The sequence below is a fragment of the Macaca fascicularis genome, chromosome 1, assembly GCF_037993035.2.
Source record: "Macaca fascicularis isolate 582-1 chromosome 1, T2T-MFA8v1.1".
NCBI classification, from domain to species: Eukaryota; Metazoa; Chordata; class Mammalia; order Primates; family Cercopithecidae; genus Macaca; species Macaca fascicularis.
In genome coordinates, this window is record NC_088375.1 from 222980015 (window position 1) to 223000009 (window position 19995).

A 19995-nucleotide genomic window follows, 5' to 3' on the forward strand; every position below is an offset into this window, starting at 1 on the left:
CCCTGGGGAGGCAGCCTCTGCCGCGAGCGTGCCCACCCGAGAGCCACACACCTCAGCACCAGAGTCCCTGTCAGCACGGCGGCTACTCCGCCTGGGAACAGGAGCCCCTGACCTCTGTGTTTTCTGTGATCTCAGAATCTCAGCCCCCAGCTCAGCGGCAGATCAAAGATTGGCGCGATCACTGCGGCACCATGTTCCCACCAGGTCTTCCCTCCAGAAAACCGCGGCATCCGTAAAAACATCAAGGTGCCTTCAGGGTATGTGCCAGACTTGCAGGAATACAAAGAGAAAGTGGTCCGTGACTCTAAACCGGGTCTCTGATTGAAAGAGCCTCACAAGGCGTGCAGGTCAGTAACACACACATCTGATACAGGGCTAAAAAGTCTGCTACGTTCTGACCCAGGAGGGTGGCTGACCAAGTGAATCACTGGGGAATACAAAATGCCTTCCTAAGAATATGCCTGTCTGAGGCCTTTCTTGGTTGGGTTTTTAATCTGGGACCATTTTCACTTGCCTGAAATGCGTCTAGGGCTTATGGCATGACAAAATAAAAGTCACGATGCTAGCCTGGTGCTTTGGCTTATTTCCAGAAGAAAAGTTCAAAGCCCGCCCCCTTCTCCCACAGTCGGGTTTCCCAGCAGGGGACACCGTGCCAGACTAGAGCAAGTATCGAGTCTGACCCGCAGTGCATGAACATGTTGCTTCCAAAAAAAACCAATTTCTAACCTTTCCATACCTGTCGCTTCGGAAATAGGGGAAGTTAAACTGGATCTTCCGTAAGGAGATGCTCTGAAACTAAAGCGAGAGAAAAAGAGAGCCACTAAACAGCCTACTCATGTAACCAAATACCACCTGTACCCCAGTAATTATGGAAAAAGAAAAAAAAGAGAGAAAACAGGTTGGGACAGTCTAGAAGGACTGAAACTGCGGGAATCCACAGCACTAGGGGAGGCCCCGCTGCTTGAGCACACCTGGGTAAGTGTGCTGCAGGAAGGAAAGTCCAGAACAGCGACTTGGGAAAAAAGGAGGCCGGGCATGGTGGCTCATGGCTCACGCCTGTAATCCCAACACTCTGGGAGGCCAAGCCGGGTGGCTGATCACCTAAGGTCAGGAGAGTCAGAGACCAGCCTGGCCAACATGGCAAAACCCTGTCTCTACTAAAAATACAAAATTCAGCCAGGCGTGGTGGCACGTGCCTGTAATCCCAGCTACTCAGGAGGCTGAGCCAGGAGAATCGCTTGAACCCGGGAGGCGGAGGTTGTAGTGAGCAGAGATGGTGCCATTGCACTCCAGCCTGGGCGACAGAGTAAGACTCCGTCTCAAAAGATAAAAATAAAAAAACTTGGGAAAAAGGAGATTACCACCCCCATCCTCCGGAGGAGCTTATTTTTCCTGCCCCCAAATTTCTAGGACCTTCTGAAATCCCATTTTGTGCAGAGTCAACAAGTCAGAAAGAAAAAAGGGAAATGGCTGAGCTGAGGGGAGGGGACGCAGAAGCTGCTGCAGAAGACTTGAGTCCGCTCTGCTCGGCAGCACCAGGAAGAGAAGGGCCCAGAGCCTGTCTTTGGTCGGCTCCACAACAGCGCACGCTGATGCCCACTCCTTCCACCCCTTGGCTCACTCCTGCCAGACCTGGTGCTTGAGGCAGTAGCAGAAGAGAGACCAAAAGACGAGCTCTGGAAGAAAGAATCTTCCCTCCTTCACCTCAGAGACTCCCAACCACAGTAACTCCCTCTTCTCAGACTGGAGAGGGAAATGACTGTGAGTGACAGTTTACAGGGAACTGAGACTTCTCCGACGCAGCCTAGGGATCTGGAGCAGCCCCTAAGAACGGGAGTTTTGAGGTCTCCAGCTAGTGCCTCAACATCTCTAAACCTCAGTTTCCCCATCTGAGGATGGGGGTAACAATAACAAATCATTGAAGGTGGCTATGAGGAGAAAGCAGTTAGTATACGCGGCGTCTGGCACACAGACCACTCAGCTAGCAGCTGTTATTATGACTGTACCACGCCAGCTAGAATCAGCATGGAACTGTGCCTAAAACCATGTCAGTCGATGCTTCAGGCCTCTTGGATCTGGCAGCCCTGAGATGATCCACCCCACCCTATACGGAGGCGCCTGGCGATGGCTGCGGAGGCACCCAGTGACTTTCATCTGCCTGTGTCATAGTTTTTCTCTATGTCACATTTCTGCTCCTAGGGTTCAGCAGGGCATCATTAAAACTTCCAAGTATAAGTTATGCCCTTTCCTGAGAGACAGACACATGGTTTTCATATCAAGCCAGAATGGCACCAGGTTCCAATGTGATGTCAGGGCTGTCCGAATGGATTTGGCCCAGTGTAACCACAGACCTCCCACTAGGCCTGCCCGGGAGGCCCACACCCTCTCAGTCCATCTTACCTGAGGGAGGCCAGCTCCCACCACTGAACCACTGTGGATCATGGGACCTTCCTTCCCCACAAAGAGCCCTGGGCAGGGTGAAAAAGGGAAGACCATTGGTCAGCGCAGAAATGTCCCTGGGTCAGGAGACCTTGGCTACAAAACCTTTTCTCCTGACAACTAAACAGAGATGATCCTAAGACTTTATAAGAGAAAGAACCAAATTCCCACCAAATAAGCTCCATTTCACGTCTTGCTAGAAGAAAAAACACTCCACATTCTAAATTGCGTGTCAGCAAATGACCTGTTAGGCCAGACCACCAGCTCCCCGCCTGGTTTTGCACAGCCTGAGAACTCAGACCGGCTTTTACGTTCTTAAGTGGACACATGTAAATAGTTACATAAGCATCAACATAAGAGCTTCCATTCTGATTCTTGGCCCACAAAGCCTGAAATATTTACTATCTGGCTGTTGACACAAAAAGCTTGCTAATTTTGACAGAAGCGAATTCCACAAACTAAATTCCAAATTCCAAAACTGAAGAGTGTTTGTCAGGTATCTGAATGGTAACATACGAACAGTGTCTGCATTTTAAAAAGAGCCCATCAACAAAAAGTGCAAACATCAGTTGTTTGAGGCTGGGCCCTGCAGTTCAAATCTAATAACTGAAATATGTCATGCTTCTTGTCATCTCTGCCCCTTGAGTATTTGAAGGATATAAGTTGGACCCTTCTTACCTCCAGCCACACTGAACAGCACTCCAAGGACCTTGCAGAGCAGGGTCCGGAGACGGACGATTCCTGGCACCTTCACACCATTCAGATAGCATTTGACCTCGGGTATCCCAGAACCTGCTGCCACGGGCTAATGGAGTAGAGCAGGCACACCCATAACTCAAAATCCATTGGTTCTCTGGTTTACCCTCAACAACCTGGGCAGCGGAAGAGGGAGAGCTGGCCACCTTCATTAGCAGCGTCAGCATCACCTGGAGGGCTTGCTAAACCACAGCTGCTGGGCCCCACGCCAGAGGATCTGACTCAGGAGGTCTGAGGGGCAATGGGAGGACTTGTACTTTTTTTTTTTTTTTTTTTTTTGAGACAGAGTTTCACTCTTGTTGCCCAGGCTGGAGTGCAATGGCGTGATCTTGGCTCACTGCAACCTCTGCCTCCTGGGTTCCAGCAATCTCCTGCCTCAGCTGCCCGAGTAGCTGGGATTACAGGCATGCGCCACCATGCCCGGCTAATTTTGTATTTTTAGTAGAGACGGGGTTTCTCCACGTTGGTCAGGCTGGTCTCAAACTCCCGACCTCAGGTGATCCGCCCGCCTTGGCCCCCCAAAGTGGCCAGACTTGCACTTTTTAAAGAAAAATAATTTCAACTTTTATTTTAGATTCAGGGATTGCATGTGCAGGTCTGTTACAAGGGGATATTGCATGATGCTGAGGTCTGGGATACAAATGATCCTGTCACCCAGGTAGTGAACATGGCACCCAACAATTTTGTTTTCAGCCCTTTCCCCCTTTTTTCCTCCCCGCAGAAGCTGCATAAGTTCCCTGTGAATCAGCATCACTTGGGGAACCTCTCAACAATCAATTCAGGCACCTCAATTCCACAGGTTCTCATGTGTCAGAGCTGGGGCTCAGGTATGTTTTAAAAAAGTTCTCCAGGGAATTCTAATGTACTGCCAAGGCTGAGACCCACCATCCTAATCTGGATTTTTCTTCTTTAATCTCACCAGAGGGTGAAACCTTTATCTTCCGTCAACAAGAGGCCACTTTCTGCAGGAATCTGCATTCTCAGTTTCCTGACATTCTGGAAGGAGGTGGGGAAAAGGAGTGCGGGGCTCTAAAACCTCCTAAGCGAGCAGGTGAATCAAACCACCTCACCTCAATGAGAACAAGGAGGCTTGCCAGGAAGACAAAGGTGAGGTTAAAACCCAGGAGTTCAAGGAGAGACAGAGCGAGGCAGCCTTTCTGGCTACATTCCTCCACCGCTGCAGAAACTGGGTTAAGGAAACTGTGTTGATCAGCCGAGGGGTGTCCCCGTCATCACGTGAGAGGGTGCAGCTGCTTCTCCTTTGGATCATGCTGTCTGCTGAGTGCACTTTTTCTCCATAAATAAAATTTTTTTCAAAACGCCTGAGATGACTGGGTGCGATGGCTCATGCCTGTCATCCCAACACTTTAGGAGGCTGAGGCACAAGGAACGCTTGAGCCTAAGAGTTGGAGGCCAGCCTGGGCAACGTAGTGAGACCATGTCACTACAAAAAATACAAACATTAGTTGGGCATGGTGGTACATGCCTATGGTCCCAGCTACTCAAGAAGCTGAGGTGGGAGTATCCCTTGAGCCTGGGAGGCTGAGGCTGCAGTGAGCTGTCATTGCACCATGGCACTCCAGTCCAGGCGACAGTGTGAGACCTCATCTCTTAAAAAAAAGGCCGGGCGCGGTGGCTCACGCCTGTAATCCCAGCACTTTGGGAGGCCCAGGCGGGCGGATCACGAGGTCAAGAGATCGAGACCATCCTGGCTAACAAGGTGAAACCTCGTCTCTACTAAAAATACAAAAAAATAGCCAGGCATGGTGGTAGGCGCCTGTAGTCCCAGCTACTCGGGAGGCTGAGGCAGGAGAATGGCGTAAACTCAGGAGGCAGAGCTTGCAGTGAGCCAAGATCGCACTACTGCACTCCAATCTGGGCGACAGAGTGAGACACTGTCTCAGAAAAAAAAAAAAAAAAAAATTGTTTGAGATGCCTTTGACATTAGGAAATACTTCAAACATTACAAAAAGTAACAAATACCCATACCCTCACAACCTCAGCTTTAACAAATCTCCACAATATGCTATATGTGCTCCAGGTATTTTTTAAAAATAAAACATTCGACACCATTTTAAGAAACAAAACAAAACAAAAAAACAGTTTTCCTTCCTCTCTCCCCTGGGAGAAACCATTAACCTGAAATTATTGTGCATATTTCAAGTGTCCATACTGTTGTACACAGCACTTCTATATTCTGTAACTTCCTCTTTTTTTCCCTGAACATTAAGTTTTTTAGAATTAGCCATGTTGATACACACAGCTCTGTGGTTCGTTCACTTTCACTTCTTTTTTTTTTGAGATGGAGTCTTGCTCATCACCCAGGCTGGAGTGCAGTGGCACGATCTCGGCTCACTGCAAGCTCCGCCTCCCGGGTTCACGCCATTCTCCTGCCTCAGCCTCCCAAGTAGCTGGGACTACAGGCGCCCGCCACCTCGCCCGGCTAATTTTTTGTATTTTTAGCAGAGACGGGGTTTCACCGTGTTAGCCAGGATGGTCTCGATCTCCTGACCTCGTGATCCGCCCGTCTCGGCCTCCCAAAGTGCTGGGATTACAGGTGAGAGCCACTGCGCCCAGCCTCACTTTCACTTCTGTCTAAAATTATTTTTGTTTTACAATCTACAGAAATGACATGATGTCTAAAATGATACCATATGAATGCGCCACAATTTTTCCATTCCCCCATTTGGTGATTCCAGCTTTTTGCTATCACAAAGCTATAATTACCACCTTTGCACACGTCTATGGTTCACATCTGTAAGAGGAATTTATGAGTCACAGGAATGTGCACCTTCCTTTTTACTCAGTTTTTCTCTTTTGAGAATTCCAGTTCACATCCTTTGCTTGTTTTCCATCTATTGGACCATCTGGTTTTTTTTCTGATTGTGTTGCAGGAGTTCTTCCTGTATTCTTTTTTTGAATCAGTCTCACTCTGTCACCCAGGCTGGAGTACAGTGTTGCAATCTCGACTCACTGCAACCTCTGCCTCCTGGGTTCAAGTGATTCTCCTGCCTCTGCCTCCCAAGTATCTGGGACTAAAGGTGCACACCACCACACGAGGCTAATTTTGTATTTTTAGTAGAGACAGGGTTTCACCATGTTGGCCAAGCTGGTCTCGAACTCCTGACCTCAAGTGCTCCGCCTGCCTCGGCCTCCCAAAGTGCTGGGATTATAGACGTGAGCCACCACGCCCAGCTACTTCCTGTATTCTGGATACTAATTATCTGCCTCTTAACTGCATAGTAAATAACCTCTTTCAGGCTGTGGACTTGTTTTTCACTTTATGGTGTTTTATTGTTATTTTGGAGTTTTTGTCTTTATAAATAAAATATGTACTTTGATGTGGTCAAGTTTATTGATTTTTTTTTTTTTTTTTTGAGACAGAGTTTCACTCTTGTTGCCCAGGCTGGAGTGCAATGGCATGATCTTGGCTCACTGCAACCTCCATCTCCCAGGTTCAAGCGATTCTCCCGCCTCAGCCTCCGAAGTAGCTAGGATTACAGGCACCTGCCACCATGCCCAGCTAATTTTTTGTATTTTTAGTAGAGACGGAGTTTCATCATGTTAGCCAGGCTGGTCTTGAACTCCTGACCTCAGGTGATCTGCCTGCCTCAGCCTTCCAAAGTGCTGGGATTACAGGCATGAGCCACTGCACCCAGCCACTGATGTTTTTTCTTATAATCTGTGCCTTTTGGAGTTTTAAGAAATTATTCCCTAGTCTTGACAACATATAGTCTCCTAAAGTTTTGTTTTGCATATTTACATTTTCATCTGGAATTTATCTTTATTTATAGTATGAAATAGCAATAAAACTATTTTTCCATATGGATCACCCATGTCCCAGCATCTTTTTTTTTTTTTTTTTTTTAAGACAGGGTCTTGCTATGTTGCCCAGATATAACCATGGTACACTATAGCCTCAAACTCCTGGGCTCACCTCCTAAGTAGCTGGGACTACAGAGATGTGTATTTTTATTTATTAAATAACACAGCATCTTTTATTAAACCATTCAGCACTCCCTCACTGATGTGTAGTATTAACTGACATTCACCAAAGTTCCATGCATGTGAGGGCCAGTTTCTGCTTCTCTATCATTTTCCACTGTCTAGGTATTCCTGCACCAATGTGACCAATTTCAATGACGGAATCTTCAATTGTATGACTTTTTTTTTTAATTTTTCCTAACTCCCCAAACTTGTAAATTTTATAAGACTTGGTATCTGGCAGGGTCAAGTCCACCTTCTTGTTGTTCAGAACTGTACTGACTCACTACTTTTGGCCCTTTACTCTTCTACACAAATTTAGAAAGAACTTCTGAGTCCCACAACAAATTCTACTGGAATTTTGATTGGAACTACATTAAATTTACAGACTGGGGAGTACAGGCATCTTTGTGGCATCTGTAATCTCATCAACCACAAACATGGGTATGTCTTTGTTTATTAAAGTCCTGCTTTTGCGTCTTTCAGTGGTCATTAAAAATATTAAAGCTGAATAGCTAGTAAGTGGCCCTTCTAATATCATGCTTACTGTTAAACCCATTTCTATGTAAGAAAGAACCTTGGTGACCACTGAAGTCCACAAACACCAGGAACCGTGAAAAGGATACATGACTGTACCACTCCGAACTTGAGTTGGGTGAAGAGTCGCACAAAAAAGTCCACAAAGAGACCCACCTGTGAAGAGCAAGAGATCTATCACACAGCCTTATTTCCAAGTGTAGTACAGGTGTGCTTCTCTTGAAGGCATCTCCTCCCCCACTGCATGTATGGAGGCTGCTCACCAGCCAGCAGCACGTGAATGCACAGCAGAAAAGCTCAGAAGGATGAGATCCCTTCTCCAGCCCGGTCCCACTGCCCCTCCAAAGAACAAAGGCAGAGGGTACAGCTAAGTTGAGTGAAGCAATGGAAAACAAAGAGGGAAGCAGGTGCAGAAAAAGATGTGAGACCAAGAAAGACTACTGACACAGGGGTGTCCAATCTTTTGGCTTCCCTGGACCACATTGGAAGAAGAATTGTCTTGGGCCACACATAAAATACACTAACAATAGCTGATGAGCTAAAAAAAGAAAATCTCAAAAAAATCTCATGTTTTAAAAAGGTGTGTGAATCTGTGTTGGGCCATGGGTTGGACAAGCTTGCTTTAAAACACAACATTCATTTAAGTGTATGTGCTTTTTGCATGTTCGTTATTAGCAGGTTCTGTAAGTCATTATTTTGACTTAAAATCATCTTTTTTTGAGATGGAGTCCTGCTATATTGCCCAGGCTGGCCTTGGGCCTTGAACTCCAGGGCTCAAGAAATCCTCCTGCCTCAGCCTCCCAAGCAACTGGGACTACAGGCACACCCCACTGTGCCAGGCTAGACTTATAACCATCTTATAGTGCATAGTTACTCTGGGTAGAGAAAACAACCAAATTCCAATATTCCGCTCTCCAAAGTGCTCAGGGCTTAAAGGAGAACTAGAAAGACTTCTAATTTTATTGATTCAGGATCAAAGGCTTCTTGCCTTTACTTCTGGCCTTCCCTCAAGCCAATGCCTGGAGGCTTTTTAATACCGAAGCCATAAGTGGCCACACATCAGCAGACAAGAGTTGGGAGTCCTATATCATAAAGGCAGGTCTGCCTTCCTAAAATACAAAGGTAGGAGGTAAAGTTGCTTCAGCTTGAGTAACCCTTATCTGAAATGCTTGGGACCAGAAGTGTTTCGGATTTCTGATTTTTTTTTTTTAATATTTGCATTATACTGGTTAAACATCCCAAATCCAAAAATCTGAAATCCAAAATCTGAATGCACCAATGAGTATTTCCTCTGAGCATCGTGTTGGCATTCAAAAAGTTTTGGATTTTGCAGCATTTTGGATTTTCTGATAAGGGACACTTAACCTGTAGTACTGACAAGTGACAGCTCCAAAGAGTTTGATATAAAAGTAGCACAAACACTAACAACTAGAGGCCTAATGACTAGCTTATTATAGGGAAATCTGCAACCAGAAACATATACAGCAAAATAAATACCTTGAGATTTCTATTTTTTTTTTTTTTTTTAAAGAGACAGGGTCTCCCTATGTTGCCCAGGCTGGTCTCAAACTCCTGGGCTCAAGCAGTCCTCCTGTCTCAGCCTCACAAAATGCTGGGATTATAGGTGTGAGCCACCGTGCCTGGCCCAACACCCTGAGATTTAAATAAAACAATAAATCAACCCAAGTTCCCCCAAAATGGTATCCATCAGAATGTCACTGAAGAGGTCTTCTGAGTGCCATTAGTCTTACCTAGTAAGACGTTCCTTTATTTGGGGATTTACTATAGTAAAAATTTGATGCACGCCATGAAAATAAAAATCGCGATTGGCCCCTGTGGCTACATTATACCAAACACATGTGTACATCTTCCAGGCATGTCATGTCAAATTAAGTAGGAGGCTTGTGGCCAGTTCAAAAGAAAGTGGTAAACAGGCTGCTACTGAGAACAGATACCCTATCCCAACACTGTACTGACCGGAATCAGATTTGACATGGATCATTTTTACTGATGCTGATTTTTCCAGCTTCTCCTCTTCATATTTAACAATGTGAAGTCAGCAGTTCTGGTTCCAGACTTTTTGCTATCCTCATCTTTGGCCATGTTTCCAATCTTGCCCTGTCTGTGATTCACCTGTGAAGCTGCTGCCTCCACCAGCTCTGTTCATATGGGCATATCCCTTCACGCACGGCTGCTGGCTCTGTCTTCTAGATAACGTTAACGACAGGCAGGGAGGAGCCCAGGATAGCACCATGAACTCCCTGCATGAGATCAAGATCTGTGTTGTGCCATGCTGTTCACTGGCACACTGTGCTAAATGAAGGGCATGATATTCACAGTTCCGTACCCATGACTTTGCTTTTTCCCTAAAGAGTGATCTCATGCCTGCCTAGAGTCTTAACCACTCGGGAGGCTGAGGTAGGAGGATCACCTGAGCCCAGGAGGTCGAGGCTGCAGTGAACTATGATCACGCCACTGTGCTCCAGCCAGGGTGACAAAGCGAGACTGTCTCTATTTAAATTAAAAAAAAAAAAAAAAGTGACTTTAACATCCATTATTTACTCTACCCAATGCGTTCTCTACCCACTAGGGAGACATGTTATCTAGTTGATCAGGTAGATTACAGATTATGATCCATAATCATATCATAAAAGATAACTCCTGCCCAAACCTTTGAGCGCTTCAAGAGCACCATCGTCATGTGTCTCGCTTTCATTTCACAAAGCAAAAACCAGGGAAGTATGAAAAACTGTGCCACGATTATTCATTTAAAAAAAAAGAAGGGAAAAAGAAAAGGTACTCTTGATTATAATGACAAGTGTTATAGTGTTATAATGTTATAAACGCTATAATGACAAATAACAATGTTATTCACCAGGCCAGGGCTTTCCCTGTGAGTCCCTCCAGCCCTCTGGCCCACCATCCCTCCAGGCCCTGCCTCCTCACCAGGCCAGTGCAGACTCCAATGGCAAACACCACCATCCACTTCACCGCCTCATACCTTCGACCTTTCTGTTAACACAGGAGAAGAATGATTCAGTTTACAGGGTTATGGTGGCAGATGGGAAGAAACATATCTTGGCCAACCAGTTTTAAGCTAAATTCCACGAGGAGAGCAGGCACAGTGAAGATGATGTTGGGATTTCAGGTGCTTTACAATGCAAGAATGATGGACTCCTTAAGAGGCTGGGCAAGCTGCACTGACAGGGGGAACTCTGGTTGGCAGGATAAAGGCCTAGGGAATAAATGCCAACATAGGCTTACCTTGCAGATAGCATGGGTTTGGTTCCAGACCACCACAATAAAGCAAATATCACAATAAAGAGAGTCACATGAGTGTTTTGGTTTCCCAATGCATATAAAAGTGATGTTTACACTATATTGTGGTGTATTAAGTGTGCAATAGCATTATGCCTACAAAAATGTACATACCTTAATTAAAAAAAACCTTATGGCTAAAAAATGCAAACAAAATGCATGCTATTGGAAAAATGGCACCTTGCTCAACACAGAGTTGCCACCAACCTCCAGTTTGTAAAAACTGCAGTATCTGCAAGGTGAAATAAAGCAAAGTGCATAAAGTGAGGTCTGCCTGTATCGCAGGAAAAGGTTCAAAAAACAAGGGGTAAAGATACTTACTGGGAACTTTAGAAGAGAAAAAAAATGCCATGTTAAGACTGATTTGATCCCCAGAGATGAAGAATTGTTAAGACTCACCTTATTATCCATGGTCTCCAAAACTTCCAGGTAAGGGTCATTGATACAGCGATCATAATCCAAACTCTGAAAAAGAGGCAAAGGTGAGTCAGAAAGTCACATCAGGTGAGAAGACCTGCAAAGGGACAAACCTCTGGGTTCCTGCTACTCAACATGTGGATGGGCAGAGCAATGGTACCTGCAGCACCCAGGAGGAGCTGGTTCAAAATGCGGAATCTGGCCAGGCGCGGTGGCTCACGCCTATAATCCCAGCACTTTGGGAGGTCAAGGCAGGTGGATCACCTGAGGTCAGGAGTTTAAGACCAGTCTAGCCAACATGGTGAAACTCCATCTCTACTAAAAACACCAAATTAGCCGGGCGTGGTGGTGCGCACCTGTAGTTCCAGCTACTTGGGAGGCTGAGGCACGAGAATCTCTGGAACCTGGGAGGCGGAGGTTGCAGTGAGCTGAGATCGCACCACTGCACTCCAGCCAGGGTGACAGAGCAAGACTCTGTCTCAAGAACAAACACAGAAACCAAATGCAGAATCTCAGACTTTGGCTGCAGCCCTAGGTGACTCAGACGCACATTACGATTTGAGCGGTGTTGCTTCAGGTTCACACTTCATGCTTTAGGATAAGTTTTAAATTACCTATTTTTAAACTTCCTGTTTTGGCAAAATATGTAAAGACCTTTAGCTATCATGAGCTTTATGAAACTTACTCCATTAGATGTGAACAAAAGTTTCAGTTAGTCAGAACCAAATTAATTTAGAATGTCAATTAGTTATAATTATCTTTTGTAGTTAGTGTCTATGGAAATGAGGTTAGTCACAAGACAAACTAATATGGAAAGTATTTTTAAAAGCAACTTCAACTTTATGTTAGGAAGAGGCACAGACTCAGCGTGGCTCTCGGCTCCTAAAACTTCTACATCTAAAGCAGCATCCTTTACAACACGCATCACAGAACACAGAAATCCTGCAAGCAACCTGCAGGTATGCCACAGACATTTAGAGAAACGATTCAAAGGAAATCATTTTAGTTGTCTTGTTAGAGAAGCAGCAGTCTGGGCTGGGCGCAGTGGCTCACGCCTATAATCCCAGCACTTTGAGAGGCCGAGGCAGGAAGATCGCTTGAGGCCAGAACTTCAAGACTAGCCTGGGTAAGATGGTGAAACCCCATCTCTACTAAAAATACTAAAGTCAGCTGGGAGTGGTGGAGCACGCCTGTAAACCCAGCTACTCAGGAAGCTAGGGCAGGAGAGCTGCTTGAACCTGGGAGGCGGAAGATGCAGTGAGCCGAGATCATGCCACTGCACTCCAGCCTGGGCAACACAGCGAGACTCTTATCTTAAAAAAAAAAAAAAAAAGACGCAGCAGTTTGGCAACAAAGAAAAATGGTCGGCCATGAGCTCTCCTTCCTACAACCTGTTCCTACCCACATCAGCTGGACACTAGCCGGGTCGCAGCCACACTCCTGGACAACAGTTTCACATCAGCCAAACACATGTGATGAATGACAATTTATTCTATCTATATATCTACCTATAGTCCAAATTCCTTTTTTATGAGTCCTGGAGTACCAACAGGTGACTGAGTAAATCACTTATACATCCAAATATAGAAGACTATACACCAATAAAATGATTATAGTTAAGTCTATATAGAAAGATACGGAAAATGTCTAAAAATTGTTTAGCAAAAGAGTAAGATGCAATTAAAAAATAAAAATAAAGCAGGATGGAGAATTAAAAGTATAATATTCTTTTTTGATTAAACAAAATTAGGATTATTTGCACATCAGCATTCATAATGGGAAAACATCCGTGAGGTAGTGCTTAAGAGGATATTTGTTTCTGGGTGTTGTCTGAAATTCTCATGGCACAAATGGTGTGCTTTTTTATATTTTAAAAAATGATCGGCTGGGCACAATGGCTCACGTCTATAATTCCAGCACTTTGGGAGGCCGAGATGGGTGGATCACTTGAGGCCAAGAGTTTGAGACCAGCCTGGCCAACATGGCGAAACCCCGCCTCAACCAAAAATACACAAATTAGCTGGGCGTGGTGGCACACACCTGTGATCCCAGCTACTAGGGTGGCTGAGGCAGGAGAATCGCTTGAACCCAGGAGGTGGAGGTTGCAGTGAGCTGAGATCGCGCCACTGCACTCCAGTCTAGGTGACACAGTGAGACTCTGTCTCAGAAAAAAAAATCTTTTTTACTGATCAGAAAACAAAAAAACACAGTGAGGAAAAATGTACTTTTAGAAACCAGACTCATCCATAAGTGATTAAACATATACGCACATACATATATATTGTAGCGGCCAATGGGAAAAGCTTCCCCTTTCACCCTCCGAAGATCTGCTGAAAGTGAACTGACAAAAGGCAGATTAATGGAAGTAAAGGCATCCAGACTTATTTAACATGCATTGCACAGGGGAACCGCAGAATGATTACCCAATAACCCCAGTGAGGTACAGATGCTTCTATACTCTTCTTCAGAAGGGAAGGGGAAATGGGGATGTGGGAGGAAATAATTCTTAGTGGGGAATGAATGGATCTGGGAGGCAGACATTATCTTGTGAAAGACTCTTTGGAAATTGAATGGGACAGTGAACAAACAGTGGTTTGGGACAGTTTGGCCGGGGTCTAGGTATATTGTTTGGTCTTCAGTCTCCTCTGTGAGATGAGTTTTAACATTCTCTGGTTAATGACATTTCAGGAAAGGGATCAAAGACAACTGTGTTCCTCTTTGGTAGGTCCAGTTTCTAGGTAGATAAGGGAACGGCAGAGAAGGGCCTCATCCTGTGCTTTGGGAGAGACAAAGTGTGAGGGTGAAGAAGGTCAGAGAGAGACCCCCAGGCTATTTCTTCAGTTCAGCAAATGATACTGTATTTCCAGTATCATTTTCTGAGCCCCAACAATACACATACACACAAACAGACTTTGTCTTTTTTCCTTTTTTTTTTTTTTTGTTGAGCCGGGTATCTTTTGTTTGCTAATGAGATGAGTGGTGGCTGGGGGCCCTTAGATAGCTTCAGAAAAGAGGCTGGTCACCAGAAAGACCAAGGCAGGATTAGCGGGGTGGGAAACCCATCCCTCCAGGGAGGAGACTGAAGCTGAAGGTTAAGCTGATCACCAAGGGATGGTGATGTAATCAATGATGACTGCATAAAAAAGCTTCCATAAAACTCCAAAAGGACACGGTTCAGAGAGCTTCCGAATAGCTGACCATTTGGAGGTTCCAGGAGGGTACTTGTGCCTGGAGAGGGGATGGAAGCTCCGTGACCCCCTCCCACGTTCCTTGAATCTCTCCATCTGGCTATTCTTCTGTATCCTTTGTGATATCCTTTATTAATAAACTAGCAAACGTTAAGTAGCGTTTCTGTGTTTTCTGACCTGCTCTAGCAAATTAACCAAACTGGAGGAGGGAGTCCTGTGAACCTTCAATTCACTGCCAATTGCTGAGAAATAACAGATGACAACCTACTACTTTCTTTCTTTTTTTTTTTTTTTTTTTTGCCATGGGGTCTTTCTCTGTCACCCAGGCTGGAGTGCAGTGGTGCAATCTTGGTTCACTGCAACCTCCAACTTCTGGGCTTAAGCCATCCTCCCACCTCAGCCTCCTGAGTAACTGGGACTATAGGTGTGTACCACTATGTTCAGCTAATTTTTTTTTTTTTTTTTTGAGACGGAGTCTCGCTCTGTCGCCCAGGCTGGAGTGCAGTGGCCGGATCTCAGCTCACTGCAAGCTCCGCCTCCTGGGTTCACGCCATTCTCCTGCCTCAGCCTCCCGAGTAGCTGGGACTCCAGGCGCCCGCCACCTCGCCCGGCTAGTTTTTTGTATTTTTTTTTAGTAGAGACGGGGTTTCACCATGTTAGCCAGGATGGTCTCGATCTCCTGACCTCTTGATCCGCCCGTCTCGGCCTCCCAAAGTGCTGGGATTACAGGCTTGAGCCACCGCGCCCGGCCTTCAGCTAATTTTTAAATTTTTGTGGAGATAGGGTTTCACCATGTTGCCCAGGCTGGTCTCAAACTCCTGGGCTCAAGCAACCTGCCTACCTTGGCCTCCCAAAGTGCTGGGATTATGGGCATGAGCCACCACGCACGGCCTGCCTACTACTTTTAACTAGCATCTGAAGTGGAAACAGTCTCGTGGGACACAGCCCTCAACCTGATCTGACGTCATCAGGTAGACAGTGTTGGCACTGAACTAGAGGATACCCAGCAGGTGTCTGCTGGAGACTGCTTGCTAGGTGTGTGGGGAAACAACCTCCACACATGGGTGTCAGCAGTGTTGCGCGAGTGGTGCCTGAGAGCAGAGGAGAAACAATACTTGGTTTGTCCTTATCTCTTGCCTTCATCCCAAATATGTATGGAAATTACTGGTCAATTACTTGATTGATGGTTCTATCTAATAACTCTATGGTTCCATAAACATTTAGAAGGTTTTTAGATATCAGCCGGGCGCAGTGGCTCACGCCTGTAATCCCAGCACTTTGGGAGGCCGAGGCGGGCGGATCACGAGGTCAGGAGATCGAGACCATCCTGGCTAACACGGTGAAACCCCGTCTCTACTAAAAATACAAAAAAAAATTAGCCGGGCGTGGTGGTGCGTGCCTGTAGTCCCAGCTACTCGGAGGCTGAGGCAGGAGAATGGCGTGAACCCAGGAGGTGGAGCTTGCAGTGAGCCGAGATGGTGCCACTGCACTCCAGCCTGGGTGACAAAGCGAGACTCCGTCTCCAAAAAAAAAAAAAAAAAAAAAAAAAAAGGTTTTTAGATATCTAGAATAGGCAAATCTATAGACAGAAAGGAAATTAGTGGTTGCCTGGAGTCAGGGGCAAGGAGGACAGGCAGTGGCTGCTAATGAGTGCAGGGTTTCCTCTCGGGTGATGAAAATATTCTAAAACTGACTGTAGGAATTAGCCGGGTGCGGCAGCTCACGCCTGTAATCCCAGCACTTTGGGAGGCCGAGGTGGGCGCATCACCTGAGGCCCACCTGAGGCCACGAGTTCGAGACCAGCCTGACCAACATGGAGAAGCCTCGTCTCTACTAAAAATACAAAATTAGCCGGGCATGGTGGCGGGCACCTGTAATCCCAGCTACTCGGGAGGCTGAGGCAGGAGAATCACTTGAACCCGGGCGGCAGAGGTTGCAGTGAGCTGAGATCACAACATTGCACTCCAGCCTGGGCAACAAGAGCGAAACTCCATCTCAAAAAATTAAAAATAAAAATTAAAAAATTGACTGTGGGAATAGTTGTACAACTCTGTAAATATACTAAGTTTTAAAACCCCATTGAACTGTACACTCTACATGGGTGAGCTGAATAGTATGCCGATTATAGTGCAATAAAACCGCCAGGAAGGGCATTTAGAAACAACCACAACACTAGAACACTAGAATCCCTTTTTTTTTTAGTCGGGGTCTCGCTCTGTCACCCAGGCTGGAGTGCAGTGGCGTGATCACAGCTCTCTGCAACCTCCATCTCCTGGGCTCAAACAATTCTCCTGCTTCGATCTCCCCAGTAGGTGGGACCACAGGCGCGCCACCATACCTGGCTAATTTTTTTGTATTTTTTGGTGAGACAGAGTCTCGCCATGTTGCCCAGGCTTGTCTGAAGTCCTGGGCTCAAGTGATGCACCTGCCTCAGCCTAAAGTATGGGGGTAACAGGCGTGAGCCACTGTACCCGGGCCCCTGCCAATTTTTAACAAAATTTTTTATAGGAACAAATTCTCACTTTGTTGCCTAGGCTGGTCTTGAACTCCTGGCTTTAAGCGATCCTCCTGCCTTGGCCTCCCAAAGTGCTGGGCGTATAGGTGTGAGCCACTGTGCCCGACCTTTCTTTTTTTTAAAATAAATTAGTTGAGTTTGGCACTTCGTAAATATATACCAATGGAATATATGACCTATTATTAAAACCAGATACTGTTACTTCTCCTTTGCTATGACTAACTTCTTTTTATTTCTGCAGTATATGTTGCTCTTTGGTTTAGGGGACTAACAACTTTTTTAGAAAATAAAATTTTATATGTGTCTTGCAGGGCTATTACAGGGGGTTATGAGCAAAATGGCACCTGGCCGGGAGGGAGGTGGGGCCTGAACCAGCCCCAATTCAACCAGGAAGGGGCATCTTAGTGTTCACACCAAAACCACCTTCAACTGGCTGTGAGCTAGGGGTGCTGCTATGGCCAGTGGGGGAGGCCTTTAATTCTAGGTCTTACGTCTGAGGGTGCCTCTTTCTAATTCAAAGGTATAATATAAATAGACTGTGTGACCTGCATGAAAACATTCCTGTTTGTAATGGCACATCTCACAGAAAGTTACTATTATTCAAACCACCTATAATGAGAATGGATGTCAAAATGGGATTCTAACATTTTGTAAGACCCCGAATTTATCAAATAAAGAGTCAAATATATGCAATGAACTCTTCCTGAGACAGGAAAGAGAAGGGGCACTTTTTAGAAAGTTATTCAACAGAAGGGTTTTCTAGTTGATTGACTATCAAAGAAGGTAGAGAAAAGCCTATAACCCCATTCATTAAAATATGACTATTAACACCTTACTAAATATCCTTCTACATCCTTACCCATGTTTTTTGTTTTTTTTTTTTTTTGAGACAGAGTCTGGCTCTGTCGCCCAGGCTGGAGTGCAGTGGCCGGATCTCAGCTCACTGCAAGCTCCGCCTCCCGAGCTTACACCATTCTCCTACCTCAGCCTCTGGAGTAGCTGGGACTACAGGCGCCCGCCACGTCGCCCGGCTAGTTTTTTGTATTTTTTTTTAGTAGAGACGGGGTTTCAACGTGTTAGCCAGGATGGTCTCGATCTCCTGACCTCATGATCCGCCCATCTCGGCCTCCCAAAGTGCTGGGATTACAGGCTTGAGCCACCGCGCCCGGCCTATTACTCAAGTTTTTATGCACATGCTTTTAATACGTGTTTTAAGTAACAAAAATGCGATTCCACTAAATCAACTATTTTAACCTGTCCCACTCACTCCCCTCTTTATTATACTTTGTGTGTCCAGTCAATTTATTTATGGATTACATAAAATCCAGACTTTTCTGATTAAGTGCCTGAATGAATTTGGTCTTACACCAAAGCAAATGTCTCAAGAAGCTCATTCTTGAAGATGGTTGAGAAATATGAATGACTAATATGAAAAGAACATTAACCCATGAAATGTACATGAATATGGCCAGGTGCAGTGGCTCACGCTTGTAATCCCAGCACTTGGAGGCTGACGTGGGTGGATCACCTGAGGTCAGGAGTTCAAGACCAGCCTGGTCAACATGGTGAAACCCCGTCTCTACTAAAAATACAAAAATTTAAAAAGAAAAAAATACAAAAATTAGCTAGGCATGGTGGCGTATGCCTGTAGTCCCAGCTACTCGGGAGGCTGAGGTAGGAGAATAGCTTGAACTTGGGGGCGGGCGTAGAGGTTGCAGTGAGCCAAGACTGCACCACCGCATTCTAGCCTGGGCGTTCTGTCTCAAAGGACAACAAAAACAACAAAACTTGATATGAATATACATATCAGCTGAAGGCAAGTGCATTACAAATGTAAGCGCAATTTAGTAGAAGGGATGAGGGAGCCTGGGTGTCAATGGGGAAGCCTTGGTGAGCTCCTAGAAGTAGGATGAAGGCTGTGAGACAGTCTCAGTCCTGGTGATACAGTCAGGATGATGTAACAGGGTTCAGTGAGGGAGTGCAAGGTGACAGAACAATACAGAGTATCTTATACTAATTCCTGCAAACTTCTCCACTATGTGCAAGGAAACAAATACTTACGAAACAGAAGAAAACGGCCAGGCATGGTGGCTCATGCCTGTAATCCCAGCACTTTGGGAGGCCGAAGTGGGATCACCTGAGGTCAGGAGTTCGAGACCAACCTGGTAAACATGGTGAAATCCTATCTCTACTAAAAATACAAAAATTAGCCGGGTGTGGTGGTGGGCGCCTGTAATCCCAGCTACTCAGAAGGCTGGGGCAAAAGAACCCCTTGAACCTAGGGCGGGGCGGAGGTTGCAGGGAGCCGAGATTGAGCCATTGCACTCCAACCTGGGCACCAAGAGTGAGACTCCATCTCATATTTTAAAAAAAGAAAAAAAAAAAAGAAATAGAAGAAAACACAGCAGTGGATACACTGCTTTTTGGTTCATTCAAAGTGGTCCCATCAGAGTAGCATATTAAACTATACGAAAGGGTCCAAATGGCAAAATCCAGACAGTAGAAAATCCCAGGGTCCTAATTATGTTGTCAAATAACTTACAAAAAAAAAAAAAAAAAGATGAAGGAAGAACCTACAGATTAAAAGAGATTTAACAGATCTATCAAACAAATAAAAAAGGACCTTTTTTGGAACCTGATACAAACAAAGTTAAAATACATATGACATTTACAAGAAAACTGGAAAATCTGGACAGTAGATATTTGATATCAAGAAATTGCTAATTTTTTAGATGTGGTAATAGTATTGAGTTATGCTTTTTAAAAGTCTTTATCCGTTAAGAGATGCACATTGAATTATGGGTGAAATAATATGATGTACAGAATTTCTTTCAAAATAAC

The 19995-nt window shown here is 45.4% G+C and overlaps 1 protein-coding gene across 5 annotated transcripts in view; it reads right to left on the reverse strand.

Annotated features, from left to right (window-relative positions):
* The window catches only part of CLCN6 (chloride voltage-gated channel 6), a 38796-nt gene that overhangs the window by 15808 nt on the left and 2993 nt on the right, over positions 1–19995 (reverse strand). For 3 of the 5 annotated variants that reach the window (XR_274050.5, XM_074020096.1, XM_005544780.4), the window contains exons 3-9: positions 11434–11499; positions 10663–10728; positions 7806–7872; positions 4266–4372; positions 3118–3244; positions 2401–2468; positions 737–795 (exon numbers count right to left, since the gene is read on the reverse strand). Coding sequence is in view for 3 of the 5 variants with exons in the window: in XM_005544780.4 (XP_005544837.1) it covers positions 737–795; positions 2401–2468; positions 3118–3244; positions 4266–4372; positions 7806–7872; positions 10663–10728; positions 11434–11499 (560 nt within the window). In the remaining 2 variants the exon portion in view is untranslated. Of the gene's footprint in view, positions 1–726; positions 796–2400; positions 2469–3117; positions 3245–4265; positions 4373–7805; positions 7873–10662; positions 10729–11433; positions 11500–19995 lie in introns of all 5 variants that reach the window. The other 2 variants (XM_074020093.1, XM_065529853.2) reach the window with 2 other exon arrangements.